Here is a 21246-nt window from a genome sequence, read left to right as displayed (position 1 = left end):
ACTACTGAGAAGGCCCTCTGCCTGGTTCCCTGTAACTTGGCTTCTCGCAGCGAGGGAACCGCCAGAAGGCCCTCGGTGCTTTCTGGGAAACTTTCTTGTCAGGAAGATGTCTAAGACTTTTGCAGACATCGACTTTGTGTTTAAAGCCATCCTCCATTCAGGGACACACCTATAAGGTTACCAGATTTTTTTCAACGAATCCAGGGACACTTTTCAACTTCAATGGAGTTTCTATGGGGACTGATTTGTAGAAACGGGGACTGTCCCCAGGAAATGAGGACGTGTGGTAACCTTATCCTAGGGGTTTCTCAGATTCGCCTCTGCCAAGGACGAAAGGCCCAGGGGGAGGGGCACGAAAACCCACTCCTTTCCACTCCGGCTCAGAGTAGCTAGGAGCCCACTTGCCCATCCATGCGCTCCCTGGCACATGCCTCTGCTGCTCTGGGCTGCTGGGCATGCTGGGCATGTTCACTTTGCTGCAGGTGGCGCTGTGGGTTAAAACACAGAGCCTAGGACTTGCCGATCAGAAGGTCGGCGGTTTGAATCCCCATGACGGGCTGAGCTCCAGTTACTCGGTCCCTGCTCCTGCACGTCAGAGTGCAAGTAGATAAATAGGTACCGCTCCGGCGGGAAGGTAAACGGCGTTTCCGTGCGCTGCTCTGGTTCACCAGAAGCAGCTTAGTCATGCTGGCCACATGACCCGGAAGCTATCTGCGGACAAATGCCGGCTCCCTCGGCAAATAAAGCGAGATGAGCGCCGCAACCCCAGAGTCGGTCACGACTGGACCTAATGGTCAGGGGTCCCTTTACCTTTACCTTTTATGATAATATGACAGCAACAATCGCAGATTGATGGCTCTCAAAGTGAACCATTCACAGTGGGATCAGGTGTTAATCAGGGTTGTGTTATCGCCCCAACTCTATTCATTATTTTCGGCGGCCCTCCAGGGCCCCCTCCCCAGCGAAAGGCGACAAGTTTTTGATTTTCCAGTCCTTAATCTGAAATTTGACTCCTACAGTTGACTCCTACAATTTCACTTTTATCGTTTTGATCACTATCTCTGTTTGGTCCATAGTCCTCAGGCTCATGAGGAAATCTCTCATCTGAAGGTCTCCATCCCTCCCAAGAGGTCCACGGTTTGGACCTCTGTTATCTCCCTCATTGAATTCTCTGGGGTCAGGGGGGAAAGGTGGGACTGGACCACCCCACCTCCACTTCTCTTCTTGGGGTGGGCCTCTCTGTCCCTCAAATTCACATAAGCGATGGCCAAATCGCTTGTCTGGATGGAAGTCTTCACGAAATTCAGTCACCATGGAACTCTGGATGAGGTCCCCTTCTGTCTGGCACGCCCCTATTTTCTCTACCATCACTCCAGTCTTGGCCACCTCGGAAGGGGTCCCTTTCAGGGCCGTGATCAGGACCAGCAAGGGAGCCTAGGACTCCTCTGCCTCCATTAACGTGATAACTGACAGCAGTAGAAATACCTCAGAGCGAATTAAAGCTGGACCTCACAGACAGGGACGCAATATTCTTTGCGTACGAAAACAACTCTTGACAGGCTTTTCCTGTCTTGTTATCGGGCCCGGGTTGTGGGTGGGTTGGCGGGTGGGAAATAAATGATTTTGACTTTGGAGGCATGTCGCAGGCTGGGCAGACGCCGCCAAAGGCCGTGAGATTCATGGGCGGAATTAAACTAAGTTGTTGCATGCCCAGAACAAGGTCCACATGTGCGAGGGGACTCCCCCCACCCTCTCTCTCTCTCTCTCTCTCTCTCTCTCTCTCTCTGTGTGTGTGTGTATAGAGCAAGGGAGAGAACTGCATCCCTTTTCTACCCAACCAACCGCAGAGCACAAATCTACTTTGACACTTTTAGAAAATTGAAAAGATGGAATCTCGTAGGAGCCTGCCTATACCGGGGGATGGGGAGGCCGAGGAGGAGGAGAGGACTCTCAGCAGGGTTGGGGGGGAGTTGACTTTTCTTTATACATATAGGTTTTTTTCCATGCAGAGTTTAAATTATGCCTGATAAAAGGAGTTTCGTGGATGTTTCAGTTCTTTCAAACCCTCCTGGCTTCCTCCCAATTAAATGAGGTTTGTCAAAGCCACAGGGCTCTGCCGCTGCCTGAGATGCAGACAAGCACTTCCTGCAGTGACATCTCAAATCCCCGAGGGAGGAGATGAAAGTGCCCGTGCCAAAAGACAGGAAAAGAAGGAGAGAGAGAGAATGTGTGTGTATGTGTGTGTGGAGGGGAGAGGTGTGGGGGGGGGGAGAGCAAAGAGACAGAAACGCAGGAGGGAAAAAGGTGGGGAGGGAAGGAGGAAGGCAACAGATTGGCGAACACAACATGTCACTCCTGGAGAGGAGATGGATCATTTCCATATGTGGAATGCAATTCCCATTCCCCTGAGTTGGTATATCGGAGTGTTTCTTACAATGGCTGATATTTCACCCCAATTGGAGCCCATGGGGCCTTGGTGGACTGGGGGAAAGTCCATGATGTCATCATGGCAACCCAACGTGTTGGGAAGCCAACCAGAGTCTTTCAGGCAGAAATCGTTGCAGTTTACGACCCAGCAAGCTCGTATTCTCAAGTGAATTCGCTACGATTGCAATGATGATAATAATAGGTGGTACCCAATGCTAGTCATGGGGATGCGGGTGGCGCTGTGGGTTAAACCACAGAGCCTAGGACTTGCTGATCAGAAGGTCGGCGGTTCGAATCCCCACGACGGGGTGAGCTCCCCAATGGTCCCTGCTCCTGCCAACCTAGCAGTTCGAAAGCACGTCAAAGTGCAAGTAGATAAATAGGTACCGCTCCAGCGGGAAGCTAAATGGCATTTCCCTGCGCTGCTCTGGTTCGCCAGAAGCGGCTTAGTCATGCTGGCCACATGAACCGGAAGCTGTATGCCGGCTCCCTCGGCCAATAAAGCGAGATGAGCGCCGCAACCCCAGAGTCGGCCACGACTGGACCTAATGGTCAGGGGTCCCTTTACCTTTACTAATGCTAGTCATAACCAATAAAATAAACGGGCTGAAGTTACTGAAGCCGATTGATTTCCATGGGTCTACTCAGAATATAGCTAACATTCGATATCACCCAACAACAACATGATTTCGAAAACAAAGAACTCCTAACAAACAGCTGCCTGTACTTTCACAATCAAGCAAGACATTTGGGTTCCAGGGTCACTGCAGCTAATTTAATTGAATTCTATAAAATTTAGCATTCTGAGTGCATACAAGATTGTGTTCTGGCTGTAGCCTAGTCTAGGGGATGCTGGTGATTAGCTTTCGTATGCTCAAGTACAAATTTGAAGTGGCAGTGGGTAAAAGAATCAGCTTGTTATCTTCATCCGAAAAGATACAAGAGAGAGAGATCCCCCCCCCCCCGGACATTGTTATGAAATTGTTATAGCAGGGACCACTCTTTCCTGTAAATTGCCACAGGGGGTGACTAGGTGGGTGGGAGGGAGATAAATGAACGATGCAAAGATCGCTTTTTTTATTTAAAAAAGGAGTTTTGATGATGACAACAAGAACAGCAAGATTTTAATGATTATTGAAAAGAATGCGAAGGATCAGATGTTAACTGCGTCGGATTGCGAACTGCCGGCAGAGGAGGCTGCTTTGCTTCGGTTCAGCAAAAAGGAGGCGGGAGCGAGGTTTGCAGGAAGCGTGGGGTACTTCTTGTCCCCTTGTACCACGGGTGGGAAACCTTTTTCAGACAGAAGGGCCATATTCTCCTCTGGCCAAACTTCTTGTTGGGCAGGGTCAATGGCAGAAGCAGGTGGAGCTACAAATGCATACATTCCAAGTGTCCTGATTTTCCAGGGACAGTCCCGGAATTACAAAAGCCATCCCAGCTTCTGATTTGATCCCAAAATGTCCCGATTTCCCCTGCCAGTGCCGCTGCTACTGAGCTCGGGGAGGAGGGTGAGCAGGCGCTTCTCCCAAGCGATTGTGGCTGCTGCTTTGCTGCTGCGAGGGAGAATCTCGTTACCTCTCCTTGGCCACTGCTTTGAGTAAAGGTAAAGGGACCCCTGACCATTAGGTCCAGTCGTGACCGACTCTGGGGTTGCAGCACTCATCTCACTTTATTGGCCGAGGGAGCCGGCGTATAGCTTCCGGGTCATGTGGCCAGCATGACTAAGCCACTTCTTGCGAACCAGAGCAGCGCACGGAAACGCCGTTTCCCTTTCCGCCAGAGTGGTACCTATTTATCTACTTGCACTTTGACGTGCTTTCGAACTGCTAGGTTGGCAGGAGCTGGGACCGAGCAACAGGAGCTCACCCCGTCACGGAGATTTGAACCACCAACTTTCTGATTGGCGACCTACTGCTTCGAGTAGCTATGGCCTAAACGTGGTGAGGGATGCATATATGTATTCCTGTAGAAAAGTAAGCTTCATCTGACAGTCAATAAGTCCAACAAATTAAAAATGATTGGAAGAAGTTGACTTCAACAAATAGCCCACAATCGTAGAATTCAGTCAAGAGTCTGCTAATAATTGCAATACAGTCGTACCTCGGAAGTCAAACGCCTTGCGAGTCGAACGTTTTGGCTCCCGAACACCACAAACCCAGAAGTGAGTGTTCCAGTTTGCGAATGTTCTTTGGAACCCAAACGTCCAATGCAGGTTCCGCAGGTTCCGATTGGCTGCAGGAGCTTCCTGCAGCCAATCGGAAGCCGCTGCTTGGCTTCCAAATGTTTTGGAAGTCGAACGGACTTCCGGAACAGATTCTGTTCGACTTCCGAGGTACAACTGTGCTATTACTATAATCCGTGACTAATAAAAGCAGTAGGCACTCAACATGCAACTTGTATCTGGTGTCCAGAGAACCACTGGGGCTGCAATCCTATACATAGAGTAAGCCCAAACTCAATTATGGTGGGGCTTACTTCTGAGTATACTTGTATAAAGATTGCACTGAACATCTCTTAAGGTTTTGGCATCTCCAGGGATGGCAGCTTGTCCATACTGAAGTTTACTGCGTGTGTCTAGCTGTTTAATCTGCATAGCCCACAAATCACCCTCAGACTATACCAGTCACCACGCTTTTCACCCATAAATTCCAGTTTGCCTGTAAGCCACTCGGGGAGCCCTTGTTGGCTGAAGAGGCAGGGTAAAAATTATTTAAATAACTACGTTTGTGGAAAAATGACTTCCATATATCGACTGGCCCACTGAAGGCTAATTTCTAACAGCTGCTAAGCAAAGTACACATCCAACGGTACAGATACAAAACACATTGGGCCGCATGCACACTGCTGGGCACATAGAGTTGGAACCAAAGGCAGTTAAAGAAAACCAAGGTTTGTAAGCCAACAGTAAACCATGGTAACAAATTGAGGGGGGGTTTTTTGGCAGCAAGCAAACTATAGTTAAACTGCTGGGCAGGCTTCACACATAACACTAAGCCACAGTTTAATAAACAATAGTTTAATACACCATGGTTTAGCCACGTTATTGGGTTGTTGTTTTGATTTTGATCATATATATTGTGGTTTTTATGTTGATCTTTTCTGTGAACCGCCCTGAGACTGCTGGGTATAGGGCGGTACATAAATTCAATAAATAATAATACATCGTGGTTTAGCATTTCATAAGCAATAGCTCAGTACACCATGGTTTCGCATGATGTGCAACCCAGGTCTATAAGGCAAGGTTGCTGCATTTTCCCATACATATTAATGGAAATATATGAACCCTAGGGAAAGTTACTTCCATTCGGTAACTCCAGTCTCGTATTGCCGGACCATATTGGTTCTGGTGCACAATAGTTTAGTGATAACAAGGGTCCCTTCTATCCCTTCTTGAATAGTTCTTCGAACCGTAATTAATTCCACTCCCTGTCAGAATTTAAGCTGACCTCAAATGGTCTGTTCACCAGAGAAGCTGACTTTGATGTGAGATTTCCTTAAGTAAAGACCGGGGAAAACAGTAAATTGTGGCTGTGAGCTAGAGCTGTTGATATTGCATACTTAAGAATCTTCTTACTCTTTGGGGCGATTGCAGCGTTAACTTGCAGGAAAGTGCTTTGAATTTCATTCATGAGATCCGCACTCCCATCCCTGCCACCGCTTTAATGATTTTGGAGCTGTGGTTGGTAAAAGGTAAAGGGTAAAGGGACCCCTGACGATTAGGTCCAGTCGTGGCCGACTCTGGGGTTGTGGCGCTCATCTCGCTTTACTGGCCGAGGGAGCCGGCGTACAGCTTCCGGGTCATGTGGCCAGCATGACTAAGCCACTTCTGGCAAACCAGAGCAGCGCACGGAAACGCCGTTTCCCTTTCCGCCAGAGTGGTACCTATTTATCTACTTGAACTTTGACGTGCTTTCGAACTGCTAGGTTGGCAAGAGCAGGGACCGAGCAATGGAAGCTCACCCCGTCGCGGGGATTCAAACCGCCGACCTTCTGATTGGCAAGTCCTAGGCTCTGTGGTTTAACCCACAGCACCACCCGCGTCCCCCAAGAGAGACAATTCCCCCCTTAAGTGGCTTGGGCACTTGCTAAAGGAAGGAAACATGCCTCCCTGAGCCCTCTCTCATCCATTTTGATCTATGTCAATGTGCAAACAAGTACACCTCCTCTTGTGCGCTAACAGCACAGGGAGCTGTCCGTCTGTTCACTCGGTGTGATCACTTTTGAGCAAGCTTCAAACCTTTCACATAGCTGTGGGGCCCTAAAAAGGACTAATCTGATCTATCCATTGTAAAGTTTCAGCGCTAGTGAATGCAGACTTTGGAAATTTTCACATATGAAACTTGAGTCAGTGGTATGTTATATAACTGATTTTTTAAAAATTCACTACAACGATAATGTGCAAGTTAATTTACACACTGGATTTCTCTTCTGTGGTATGTCCTGAATTTATGAAAACAGCTGTTTAAGTATTGGTACCAGAGTTTGATTTCCTTGTCCCTTTCCCCTTGTGTGTTGTGTTTTTTAGTTTGTCAGCCTGTAGGCAGGGACTGTCTTGTTTTTATTGACTGCATGTAAGCAAGCCACTCTGGTAACCTTCTTGGTTGAAAAGTGGGGTACAAATGCTCTAAACAAATTAAATAATAAATAAGATTATAACATGCATGTGCTAGGCAAGTAGGTGAGAGAGTCTCAAGTCCTGTCAGTCGTTGACAGGACTTCACACTTGAGGAAGAAATGAAATGGGTTTGCACCACTGCGCATGTGCTAACATCTGCGCATGCTCAGTGGCTGCCTGAAATGTACACACTTCAGCTGAACTGGATGGAAACTGGTTTGAGGGAAAGCACATCAAACAGGAGTATTTTTCAAGAAGCTATAGCAGAAGATCCCAATTGGTGGTCTGTGGACCCCAGGAGATCTGCGTAACCCATGTCACATACCCATCAACTGTCCAGGACATCCCGTTTTTTGGAGGGCCGAGCACGGTGCCCAAAAATGCACAATATTGTGGCACTGAAAAATGCATGTTTTGGGGTGCTGTGCTCTTGCGCAGGTCATGTGAGTCATGTGGGAGCGCAGCCCGGAAGACGCATGTCCTGGTTTTGTGTTGGGACATCTTGGAGCGTATGGTGGCACCATTCGCATAACAAAAACCTCACCACATACATGTCAACATTTTCAAAAGTAGGGGTTCCGAGAGACCTGTCAGGAGTAAGCATGGACCAATGTTACCAAATAGTATGGGAAACAGCCCTACTAGAAAAATTAACCAATAAACTGAAACTGACACGGGGACAAATAGAAGAAGACACCTTCACCCCGGTATGGCTCCCCTTTATCAGATACACAGCCCAACAAGACAATGACAAAAATCCACCAACAGCATACAAATCAATATGGCTAACCTGATCCAAAACACCCACCCACCTCACTCACACACGAAAACAAAGATCACCACAGCCAACCACAGATGAATAACCACACCCTAGGCCAACCCCAACCTCTCTCACCACCAAAGGAACACAAGTGAACAGCAAAGAACCTGCACAAGCAACACTGACACCAAACCCTAAATATAGTAAGTAAAATAGAAACATCGCACGGCGGCAGCGGGAGGCCCCATTAGCTAAAGTGGTACCTCAGGTTAAGAACAGTTTCAGGTTAAGAACGGAGCTCCAGAACGAATTAAGTTCTTAACCCGAGGTACCACTGTACTTAGCTTTAAACACCACCAGTGAGAGTGTGCTGGAGCCAGAGTAAGTGGTAATTTTTACACAACCTAAGAATCCCATTCCCGAGCTACTCATACCGATGATATATATTTTTGTAGTGGAAGTAGAAGCATCTGCAGGGGAGGGGATTTCTAGCAGAAAAAACAGTGTGAGGAGGAAGGGCACAAAAATTACTCCCGCCCCCCAGACTGGTCCTCTTCCTCTAAAGCAGCTACGCTGTAGAAAAGGAAAATTGAAAAAGACTCAAAGGACTACATAGATTGTGGTTGTTGTTCCAGCAGCAGAGGCAATATTTAAACCGGAGCGCTTGTAATTCCCCCCCTCCTCCCACTATACTTGTGCCCCCCTCCCCAAGACAGAAATAATTTAAAGAGTAGCTGTGCTCTGCAATGTGCCACCGCTGCATTTTGCTGGCTGGGTTGCTTTGCAGCCAGGGATGCTGTGGGAGCTAGGAAGAGCCGAACCCTGCTGCCGCCCACAATCTCAGAGGAGAGAGGAGCAAAATAGAGATGCAGGTTTCACAGGGAACAAAAGTTTAAAAGTTAAAGCTGGGGATGGTGACAACGACAAGCAATCATCCACCAAGTGAGGAACTCAATTAGTCTGAAAGACAACTATGGCACTGTCTTTCCCCCCCAAATGCTCTAAATATGTACGGATATAAAAATTTAAAACAAACTATCTCTCTCTCTATTCACTGCCTGGATGACGGCCCTTTCCCTTCTCGTTTTTCTTTAAACATCCACTTTCATATTTATTTATTCTAAGCGCAAAGCAGCTGCGATAATTAGACTGTCAGATTCGGTAAGTTAATGAGGAGTCAGTGGAGTGGAAGCGTTTGCATTTGTTAAGATTGCTGAAGAAGGGAACCACCATGCTTTTGGTTTGCTCTGTCTTTTTGTCTCTCTTCTTTTCTCTCTCCCCCCCCCCCCTCTCTCCCCTTCCCTCCCGCCCTCCACTGGGTGGGAAGAAGAGAGCTTGGCAGCACATAGGAAGATTTGAATCCTTTTGATTAGCAGGCTGCATTCCCACTACTGTTATGCCAAATTATTTCTTTTCTGGGGCTCCTGGCATTTTAAAAAAAGAGAATTTCCAGATAAGAATCCTACGAGGGCAGGAAGCTGTGCTAGAGAATCCTAGCTTCACTCCACACACCCTCCAAATGGAAAAGGGAAACTTGTCGAAGTTTCTGGGCTTCTTTTTTTATCATATTAGGAAAATACTAACACACATTTCTACCTCTTTTTTTAAAAAAACAAAGTAACTATAAAGAGAATTGGGGTTTTTTCTGGGAGGATTGTTGTTTAGTCGTTTAGTCGTGTCCGACTCTTCGTGACCCCATGGACCAGAGAATTGGTCAATTTCAGTTTCTTCAGCACCAGTAGTTGGTTTCTTCCTCTTGACATTTTTTAAAAAGAACAAAGTACAGTGGTACTTAGGGTTAAGTACTTAATTTGTTCTGGAGGTCTGTTCTTAACCTGAAACTGTTCTTAACCTGAAGCACCACTTTAGCTAATGGGGCCTCCCGCCGCCGCGCGATTTCTGTTCTCATCCTGAAGCAAAGTTCTTAACCCAAGGTACTATTTCTGGGTTAGCGGAGTCTGTAACCTGAAGCGTCTGTAACCTGAAGCGTATGTAACCCGAGGTACCACTGTAACTATAAAGAGAATTGGGTTGTTTTTTTCCTGGGAGGATTAAAGGTAAAGGTAAAGGGACCCCTGACCATTAGGTCCAGTCGTGACCGACTCTGGGGTTGCAGCGCTCATCTTGCTTTACTGGCCGAGGGAGCCGGCGTACAGCTTCCGGGTCATGTGGCCAGCATGACTAAGCCGCTTCTGGCGAACCAGAGCAGCGCACGGAAACGCCATTTACCTTCCCGCCAGAGCGGTACCTGTTTATCTACTTGCACTTTGACGTGCTTTTGAACTGCTAGGTTGGCAGGAACTGGGATCGAACAACGGGAGCTCACCCTGTCGCAGGGATTCGAACTGCCAACCTTCTGATTGGCAAGTCCTAGGCTCTGTGGTTTAACCCACAGCGCCATTCTCCTCCCTGGGAGGATTACTGGGACTGAAATGTAGAAATGCTGGACAACTTCACATATTGCCCGAAGTGCTGCACAGTAAAAGCACAAGTGTCCGGGATAAGGAGGGCCGGCTCTGTCATTGGGCAGAGTGAGGCACCCATCTCAGGCAGCAGATGCTGGGGGGAACTGGGACCGGTGGCAAGGTGTTGGAGGACAGACACACACAGGAAGAACATAGGAAGGCTGCTTTGTACTGAGTCAGACCTATAGCCCATTGCATTGGCCTCAATATTGTCTACAGTGACTGACAGCAAGTCTCCAGGATTTCAGACAGGGATCTCTCCCAGCCCTTAAGCCAAAAGAAAGAGGCTGGGGAATGGAAAACAGTCCATTATTGGGACAGGTTAGGAATCCAGGCTGCAAAGTATGGTCTGAGAGAAAGATGGAGTGCCAAGCCAAGGCTGATGGTCAGACAAAGTCTAGGCGTGACTAGTTGTTGTTTTTTTAATCTCCCAGCATCCCATCAAAAAAGCCATCAAAAGAGGTGACCTGGAAGACTTGTCAGGGGGGGGTGGGAACCCCATCAGTTTAGTCTGATAAGCAACTGGCTAACTGGAGCCAAGGATAATGGCTCAGGAACCATTCCCTGCTGTGCAGCGATAACAAGCAACTGACTCATCCACTTTGTGTGCTTCCAGGCTCATGTAGGATCAGGGAACATGTATAATCTGTGCCCACAATCAGATCTTGCACATCTCACAGGGAGGAAGATGCGCGCACACACAACCTCAAGATTACAAAAAAGTGGATTCATTAGTCACTGGGATGTTGGCTCTTTGACACTTCTTGTAACGTGCAAAGCTACCCCATTCCTTGCTTGTTAAATAAGGGGGATGTGTGACTTTTTGCCAGTAAATCAACTGATTGCCGGTTTACTACTAGAACTGCAGAGTGAACATGTTTCTTTCCACGGTTGTAGTTTCCAGTGGTGGTTTCGTGTTAAAATTACTTTGGGAAGGAGTCCAGGAATAGTTTGCTGCTGGTCCCTATGGTATGTTTCAGTCTGTGAATGAATTTCTGGAGCAGATTGCCTGACTCCCTTCATTAACCTGGTGTTTCCCAGATACTTTGGAGTATAACTCCCACCAGTCCCAGCTACCACAGCAGATAGGAGTTGTAGTCCAAAATATCTGGAGGGCTGCTGGCTTGCAAAGGCATAGCTACTGGGGTTTTTTTTATTTAAAAAAAGTTATCATAAATGTTACTAAAATGATAGATTCCACTAGAAGAGGGGTTGAGAACCTACAGATGTTGTGGGACTCAAGCGCCCATCATCCCCAACCATTGGCTATACAGTGGTACCTCTGGTTAAGTACTTAATTCGTTCCGGAGGTCCATTCTTAACCTGAAACTGTTCTTAACCTGAAGCACCACTTTAGCTAATGGGGCCTCCTGCTGCCGCCGCGCCACCAGAGCACGATTTCTGTTCTCATCCTGAAGCAAAGTTCTTAACCCGAGGTACTATTTCTTGATTAACGGAGTCTGTAACCTGAAGTGTATGTAACCTGAAGCGTATGTAACCCAAGGTACCACTGTATTGGCTGAAGCTGATGGGAGTTGGAGTCCACCAATATTTGGAGAGTGATTGGTTATCCATCCCACTTGCATTGGTGTAGAGGCTCTCCAAGAAATCTGGGGAAATTCACCCAGAAATGACCCTACTCCTGTGTCAAGCAGCATCACATAGGAGCAGTTTTCTTTCAAGACAAGCAATGTGGGTCACCATCAAGGACAGATTTGACCCAGTGCAGGCTCCCCAGTATTGCTCCCCTGTAACTGATAGTTGGCTTCTTTGTTTCCTTCATAGCACAGTCAATCTTCACGGTTCCTGGAGTGAAGCTGAAACCAGAAATGTGTGATCTCTTTGCTCCATATGAGAAGGGTCATCACAAAATCAGCTCTAGCAAGTTTTGGTGAAAAGAACAAACGAAGTGTGGACTTCTTTTCTTCTGGGGCGAGGAAGTCAACGGATGCAGTTCATCGTCACTATTTCAGTCTGGGCTTGCCATTAAAACTAAGAAGTGATCATAGAATATAGGAGCAGACTGTATTATAGGCATAAGTAAAAGGAGCAAAATATTTCCTCCCTTTAGGTTTCAGGATTAAGTGCAACTATCAATGTGTCCTGGGGCCATTTGATTAAGGGTGGGCTATACGAACAGATTCCTGCCAACCTAGCAGTTCGAAAGCACCTCAAAGTGCAAGTAGATAAATAGGTACCACTTTGGCGGGAAGGTAAACAGCGTTTCCGTGCACTGCTCTGGTTCACCAGAAGTGGCTTAGTCATGTTGGCCACATGACCCAGAAGCTGTACGCTGGCTCCCTCGGCCAATAAAGTGAGATGAGCACCGCAACCCCAGAGTCGGTCACGACTGGACCTAATCATCAGGGGTCCATTTACCTTTACCTTTATACGAACAGATAATAATGTAATAGATTGGGGGGAACCCCTCCTAAATCCTAGACATTAATAAATGGTTTGTTGTTGTTTAGTCGTTTAGTCGTGTCCGACTCTTCGTGACCCCATGGACCAGAGCACGCCAGGCACTCCTGTCTTCCACTGCCTCCCGCAGTTTGGTCAAACTCATGTCGGTAGCTTCGAGAACACTGTCCAACCATCTCATCCTCTGTCGTCCCCTTCTCCTTGTGCCCTCCATCTTTCCCAACATCAGGGTCTTTTCCAAGGAGTCTTCCCTTCTCATGAGGTGGCCAAAGTATTGGAGCCTTAGCTTCAGGATCTGTCCTTGAGCACTCAGGTCTGATTTCCTCAATAAATGGTAGGATTTTGATTATTTGGAATGTGAAGGGAGAAATACAAGCTGCAGAGGAACTCCTGGGCCAGCCCATGCAAAATGACCTGGCCAAGCTAGGGCCATTAAGAAACAAAACAGGGCCACTGAGGGCCATTGGCAATGCAAGAGAACTGTCCTCCCCACTTGTTCTGAGGTGTGAACAGAGACTGTGGAGCTGGAAGGTTGCCAGGGTAACTGGGTGTGGGGCGACAGGAAAATAGCGTTTAAAGCAGGGTGTTCTGGGAAGAAGAAGCAAGACTGGGATCCATCTTGGGCAGGCTGGCTGCACTACTGTGGGAGACATGCCCCTCTTGAAATGACCATGCTGTAAGATCTGGACTCCCTCCATGCAGACTGAAGGTGTAAATACAGTGGGTGAATAAACCATATTTCTTAAATCTACAACAGTCTCCAGTATGTCTCAACTCTCCAAAGGAACACAGACCCTGGAATCCCCTGGAATCTTGCAGAGAGTGGGGCTTGACACCCAACTTTTGTAACAATAAAATAGCACCAACACTCTACTAGCCATACTAAGCTCTCCAGATGTAGTCGCATAATGACACTACAAAGCATGCTTTCCCGACTGCTGTGTTACTCCAGCAGGTGCATTCTACCAGCATATACGGTAACTGGATGAAAGTTTTTCAGTGCCTGTTTCTCTATTCCAGTGGTGGAAGCTGATCTTGTCCACCATGGACCGAAGTGAAGGAAACAGCACCCATTGTTACTGCTGCCATTTTGGTTCAAGACAGCTGGGCAGGTGGCCCTCTGCCACTTTCTTAATGCCATCTTAAGATCCCACGGCCAGAGTGAGCCATAACAACAACAACAACAACAACAACAACAACAACAATTTATTATTTATACCCCACCCATCTGGCTGGGTTCCCCCAGCCACTCTGGGCGGCTTCCAACAGAATATTAAAATACAATAGTCTATTAAACATTAAAAGCTTCCCTAAACAGGACTGCTTTCAGATGTCTTCTAAAAGTCTGGTAGTTATTTTTCTCTTTGACATCTGGTGGGAGGGCGTTCCACAGGGAGGGTGCCACTACTGAGAAGGCCCTCTGTCTGGTTCCCTGTAACCTCACTTCTCGCAATGAGGGGACCGCCAGAAGGCTCTCGGCACTAGACCTCAGTGTCCGGGCAGAACGATGGAGGTGGAGACGCTCCTTCAGGTATACTGGACCGAGGCCAGCTGGCACCAACACCAATCAAGGTTGGCGAGACTGGATGTATATATGAAGGCCTACAGAGCTGGGCCTCAGATCCAGCCTGAATCATAATCTGGTGCTCTTTCATTGGTCAGAAGACCAAGAAAGAAGGTAGATAAGGGACTGTGGTTGTAGGGAAAGGGCTGGGGAAAGGGCTTTGGCCACACTGTCGCAACACTGGAGCAAGCCCACAGCTCCTAAATCCAAGGTCTGCACTTTGTGTTAGCTATGAGTTATAAGACGGACATTTTCCCTTTGTTTTGAAGAGGCTCACCACTCTCAACTTTATTTTTACTGAGTGCTACAGCAAAAGTTTTCACAGCACAAACAATACTGCACACAGCAAAAGCAACAGCGAAAGACAGTTTGAGCTGCAAGTTCATTTGGGTCAAGCAAAAGCCAAGCTTTTTTCCATTTTTAAAAAAGGACATTTTCTATCACAAAAAATAAATTGAATTTGGCCGTGCTTTTGTAATTAGCGAATCTCTGATGTTTACATCAATCTATGGCTGACTTCAAAGGGATGTGGGTGGCACTGTGGGTTAAACCACAGAGCCTAGGATTTGCCGATCAGAAGGTCGGCGGTTCGAATCCCCACAACAGGATGAGCTCCCGTTGCTCAGTCCCTGCTCCTGCCAACCTAGCAGTTGGAAGTGCAAGTAGATAAATAGGTACCACTCCGGTGGGAAGGTAAACGGTGTTTCCGTGTGCTGCTCTGGTTCACCAGAAGTGGCTTAGTCATGCTGGCCACATGACCCGGAAGCTGTATGCCGGCTCCCTCGGCCAATAAAGCGAGATGAGCACCACAACCCCAGAGTCGGTCACGACTGGACCTAATGGTCAGGGGTCCCTTTATTTATGGCTGACTTACACCAGCATAGATGCTAACAGAATCTGGTTACGGGCCATGTCTTCCTTCTCTGACGACACATCTCAGCAGTAACAGAGGAAACAGATGTCCTGAGTTGCGTATTATCTTTTGTTTAGAAAGCAGTGTCAGTAAGATTGACTTGGCAACCGAGATGTTAACAGTGTGGTCTGATTTCTGTTTTTTTTTAAAAAAAGATATTTATTGAAGTTTTACAAAAACATAAATTTAAAAAATCATATAAAAAGAAAGAAATACAAAAAAAAACATAGAAAAATACATAAAATAAGAAAAAGAAGAGTAAAAACAAATCCATTTTTGTAACCCTAACTCATTATCTTATTTCCTTGGCCTCCTCACACCTCCCCTTTCCATATCCCCATTTAAATAATCAAATCAGCAAATCCTTACCCTCTTTCGTTTATCTTAACTCTGTATCTTAACATATTATAACTCTATATTTTCATCCATTATCAGTTCAATTTTGCATACTCTTGTTAACTTTGTTGCTAATGCCACTTATTTTCAATCCAACATCATTTTAACATTCATTAATTTTACAGTGTTTCTGCAGATAGTCTTTAAATTTCTTCCAGTCTTCTTCCACCAACTCTTCTCCCAGGCCTCGGATTCTGCCAGTCATTTCCGCCAATTCCATATAGTCCATCACCTTCATCTGCCACTCTTCCAGGGTGGGTAAATCTTGTGTCTTCCAATACTTTGCAATCAGTATTCTTGCTGCTGTTGTTGCGTACATAAAGAAAGTTCTGTCCTTCTTTGGCACCAATTGGCCGACTATGCCCAGGAGAAAGGCCTCTGGTTTCTTCAGGAAGGTATATTTAAATACCTTTTTCATTTCATTATAGATCATCTCCCAGAAAGCCTTAATCTTTGGGCACGTCCACCAAAGGTGAAAGAATGTACCTTCATTTTCTTTACATTTCCAACATTTATTATCGGGCAGATGATATATTTTTGCAAGCTTGACTGGTGTCATGTACCACCTGTATATCATTTTCATAATATTCTCTCTTAAGGCATTACATGCCGTAAATTTCATACCGGTGGTCCACAACTGTTCCCAGTCAGCAAACATAATGTTATGACCAACATCTTGTGCCCCAGTGTGGTCTGATTTCTGGACTCTTAGGATAAATCTGACTGTCCCTTGATAACGAGATCGCCAGACCAGGGTCTGGGTGGACAAACAGAACAGATGGGAGCCGATAATTTCAAGAATGTATTGACTGATCCAAGGCTTAGGGACAGACTTGTCATTCCTGGGGTTGGTTTCCGATCTTTCCCAACAAAGGGATTCCTGGTGGAAGAAGAGGATTAGATTAAAGTCAAGTCTCTGGGGAAAGATGGCTCATTGGATGAAGTCAACAAAAGGAATTGTTTAATATTTGTCACACTGTCCTAGAGAGACCTTCCACCATCGCTAATGGGATTATCATTATACCAGTTCCAAGCCAACGGAGTATTCAAAACGTGTCGAGTGGGTGGATGACTTCGCTAAATTCAACTGTTCCATCCCAAATATGTCTGCTTTTGAAAAAGAAAAGGATGGCAAGTGAGCTTATATGGATTCAGCCAAGAATTTTTTGGTGATGGAAGTTTTCAGCGGAGGCCAGTGATATTCTAGTGAGTCACAAGCACATGTGTAATCTCCTTGATCTCGGCATTCTTGACAGAATGACAGAATGTCAATAGGAAAGGTGCTCTTAAGCGACTTCTGATGTGGGAGAATCTTTTGAGTTCTTTCATAGACAGCGCATTCTCCCAGCGTTTCTCATCAGAATTCGTTTCCAGAGAGAACAAGAAAACTCAAGGCTTGCTCTTGTGTTTTCCTCCAGCCAGCCAAGACAAACTTGCTTATCTCCAAATAATCAGGCCCACAACTGAGGGAAATAAATATAGAGACGATAAAAGTCATTAGCAATTATATAACTAAGTCCATGAAAGTTAATTGCCCATCTGCCCACACAGATCTGTATTAGTCATTTGTGGCCTAAAAGAAATCTTTAAAAAAAAGATTGCCTTGAGGTGATTCTTACTCACCACAGCTGGCTAGACAACTAAAAACCCCAGCCTGTTTGCATGAGTACGCTCCTAAATCATGCCACAATTAGTCAAAAGGATTATTCTGCAAAGTCTGAACTAGATAGCCCTGTGCCTTACAAATTAACCATAGGTATCCATACATTAAATCATAATGCACACAAGGAACCATGAATACCAATAGAAAGTGGTAGGGAAAATTAGGGTCCGTGCTCCACTTTTACCAGTAATTTAGCTTTGTTGTTGTTGTTTAGTCGTTTAGTCATGTCCGACTCTTCATGACCCCCTGGACCAGAGCACGCCAGGCACTCCTGTCTTCCACTGCCTCCCGCAGTTTGGTCAAACTCATGCTGGTAGCTTCAAGAACACTATCCAACCATCTCGTCCTCTGTTGTCCCCTTCTCCTTGTGCCCTCCATCTTTCCCAACATCAGGGTCTTTTCCAGGGAGTCTTCTCTTCTCAAGAGGTGGCCAAAGTCTTGGAGCCTCAGCTTCAGGATCTGTCCTTCCAGTGAGCACTCAGGGCTGATTTCCTTCAGAATGGATCGGTTTGATCTTCTTGCAGTCCATGGGACTCTCAAGAGTCTCCTCCAGCACCAGAATTCAAAAGCATCAATTCTTCAGCGATCAGCCTTCTTTATGGTCCAGCTCTCACTTCCATACATCACTACTGGGAAAACCATAGCTTTTACTATACGGACCTTTGTTGGCAAGGTGATATCTCTACTTTTTAAGATGCTGTCTAGCTACCTTGTATATTATTTTATGCTATTGTGGGCTGTGTGAGGTAAAGTCACCTGATCGTTGACTTTATCATGCCATTTTCTCATTTCTCATTTTCTCATCAGGATTAATCCAAACCCCAGCCTTTCACAGAGGCATTTTTTGGGTACAGGTCAACCACAAAAACCTCACAATGGGATCACAGCAAACCCATCCTCTGACAACTTTGTGACACCTTCAAATAATTTTAGAATATACCAACATGAGGAACTATGTCATGCATGAAGATGGAGGGAGTAAGGAGCGAAATTGTGGTGAAGGAGAGAGAAAGTATGCGTTAAGATGTACCAAAGCAGGGTTTTCTTCCGTTTAAAAAAAGGCCTTTATCGGAGCAAATGCTAACATTTTGGGGAAAGGAGGCGGGCATGCTTTTTTCCAGTCAATTCAAGAACTGGCTTCTGGAGGCAAAATACTGCAATATTCTTCGGGTTCCCCCACCCCTAGACCATTGAACTGTGTGCTAAAGTAGCATACTTGAGTAACAAACAAATTGACTATCGTATTATTTACCAAAAGAAAATCACCGTTATTATTTATTTTTACAAATATGTGGTTTTTTAAAAAAACTAAATAAATGAAATGAAATTCGTCTTCATTTCCTCCTCCTCTTCCACAAAGTAAATTTCATGGCCAATTTATTTATTTTTTAAAAACAACCAACCCAAAGGAGAACTAAGCCACAGATCTCTTGTCTAAACGCTGACACAACAGTAGCCAGAACGGCAAACAATGGGCAATATTCTCTCAGAAACCCAGCAAAAAATCCCTCACACAACCTGTGACTGTGTTTGGGGAAAGGCAGATTAAAAAAAAAGCCCTGTCTTGGATCATGGGAAGGTGTCACCTCAGTAATGATACCAGGGACAGAGATAAAAGTCCCCTGGCTCTGGTCTTGAGACACAGCTTCATTACTCGCACAGCGGGTGGTCCTGTGGCTCTCGATGCTTGCATTTATTTTTTTTATTTTTATTTTTTTATTCTCTGATAATGAGAAAATGTTTAAACTCCCATCCCTGTGTTTAAACACTTCTTCCTGCTGACAGCAGTAGGGAGAGCCCTTGATCAGCTGTCAGGCTGAAAAGTGCAATTTTTTCGGGAAAGTAAACAGCATGTTTGCCAGTGGGAAATAATTTTCTATTTGTTTGCACACTGTTAGTGCTGGGAGTGATGGAGCCATGTCAAAGTAGCTGATTGACTCAGAGATGGGGAATAGCAAATGGGCCGGAGCGGGGGGGGGGATGCCTTTTATTGTGTGCTTTTTGCGATTTCGGAGATTTCACCGCACACCAACATTTTGAGGCTCAGTTTGGGCACCTCCCTCTGTGTGAGCCTCTGAATCAGTGGGGTGCAGAAAGAATAATGGGGAGTTGCGGCGCAGTTCAATATAAAAATCTGTTGTATGAAGAACATTTTACAAACCAGGTGTTCTTTTATATATAATACCCCAGATGAAACATGATTTACACCTGTCTACATATTTCTCAGGGATGTGGGTGGCGCTGTGGGTTAAACCACAGAACCTAGGGCTTGCTGATCAGAAGGTCGGCGGTTCGAATCCCCGCAACGGGGTGAGTACCCGTTGCTTGGTCCCTGCTCCTGCCAACCTAGCAGTTCGAAAGCACGTCAAAGTGCAAGTAGATAAATAGGTACCGCTCTGGCGGGAAGGTAAACGGCGTTTCCGTGCGCTGCTCTGGTTTCGCCAGAAGCAGCTCAGTCATGCTGGCCACATGACCCGGAAAAACTGTCTGCGGACAAATGTTGGCTCCCTTGGCCAGTAAAGTGAGATGAGCGCCACAGCCCCAGAGTCGTTCGCGACTGGACTTAACTGTCAGGGGTCCTTTACCTTTATGTATTTCTCATATAACCCACTCAGTTGCTAGATTTTACAAATCGTGGTAGACTGGGGAGGTCTGCTTACCTTAAGGATATTTTCACATGAGCATGCAGGGATCAAATGGATCACATCTCAGATACAGTCACCTTTTGCTGCTGTTTTAATATATTTTGAAATTTTGTTGTATGACTTTATTCCAGGCCACTCTGAGTACAGTGGTACCTCGGGATGCAAACGGGATCCATTCCGGAGCCCCGTTCGCATCCTGAACAGAACGTACGACGCGGCTATGCATCTGCGTATGCGTGGGTTGCGTTTCACCGCTTCTGCACATGCGCGTGATGTCATTTTGACAGTCAAGCATGCGTGAGCGGCGAAGCCCGGAAGTAACACACTCCATTACTTCCAGGTCGCCGCGGAGCACAACCCAAAAATACTTATCCTGAAGCGTATTTATCCCGAGGTATGACTGTATGTTGTTTATTAACGGGTAAGGCCGGGGGTTTCAATTATGTTAAATAAATAATATATTCATTAACAAACTCTGAGTGAAACATGTTTTTTCTGGAGGCTACCTGATCAGATTTGTGGATGAAGGAACGGGAGGGGTGGGTGAGAGCATAGAAACTAGCCTTCTGTACAAATGTACAAATGTAAAGCAGAGACATCACCTTGCCAACAAAGGTCCGTATAGTTAAAGCCATGGTTTTCCCAGTAGTGATGTATGGAAGTGAGAGCTGGACCATAAAGAAGGCTGATCGCCGAAGAATTGATGCTTTTGAATTACGGTGCTGGAGGAGACTCTTGAGAGTCCCATGGACTGCAAGAAGATCAAACCGATCCATTCTGAAGGAAATCAGCCCTGAGTGCTCACTGGAAGGACAGATCCTGAAGCTGAGGCTCCAATACTTTGGCCACCTCATGAGAAGAGAAGACTCCCTGGAAAAGACCCTAATGTTGGGAAAGATGGAGGGCACAAGGAGAAGGGGACGACAGAGGACGAGATGGTTGGATAGTGTTCTTGAAGCTACCAGCATGAGTTTGACCAGACTGTGGGAGGCAGTGGAAGACAGGAGTGCCTGGCGTGCTCTGGTGCATGGGGTCACAAAGAGTCGGACACGACGAAATGAATAAACAACAACAAAAGTTTAGTTTCCTTGCCCACAATTGGCATGTGGCCCTCAGAAAGCTTCTCAGAAATAAATGCGGCCCTTGAGCTGTGAAAGTACCCCCCCTTGCTTGGTGCCATGACTTTGCCCTAACCAGCATTGCACCCGTTCAGGTTTAAATGCTTTCATACTTTTTGGAGCTTTTGATATACAGCTCTATCCAAAAATATGAAGCCCTAGCGTCACTGACAAGAGGCATTCTTTTCCGCTTACCTGGTAGAAGCTTGGCAGCAAATTAATCTGTTCGCAACTGTAAGAAGCATGAATAGGCCAACTG

At 46.2% G+C, this 21246-nt stretch overlaps 1 protein-coding gene across 1 annotated transcript in view; it reads left to right on the top strand.

Annotated features, from left to right (window-relative positions):
• CDK15 (cyclin dependent kinase 15) overlaps nucleotides 1–12740 on the top strand; it is a 59286-nt gene extending 46546 nt beyond the window's left edge. Inside the window, 1 exon segment of the mRNA XM_083631257.1 lies at nucleotides 12053–12740. Coding sequence (XP_083487383.1) covers nucleotides 12053–12162 — 110 coding nt within the window. The 3' untranslated portion in view covers nucleotides 12163–12740.
• The last annotated feature ends 8506 nt before the right edge of the window (nucleotides 12741–21246 follow it).

This window comes from Podarcis filfolensis (genome assembly GCF_964270895.1).
Source record: "Podarcis filfolensis genome assembly, chromosome: 1".
In the NCBI taxonomy this organism is placed as follows: Eukaryota; Metazoa; Chordata; class Lepidosauria; order Squamata; family Lacertidae; genus Podarcis; species Podarcis filfolensis.
Note: the sequence above shows the minus strand (reverse complement) of the source record. Positions and strands in the feature narration are given on the sequence as shown.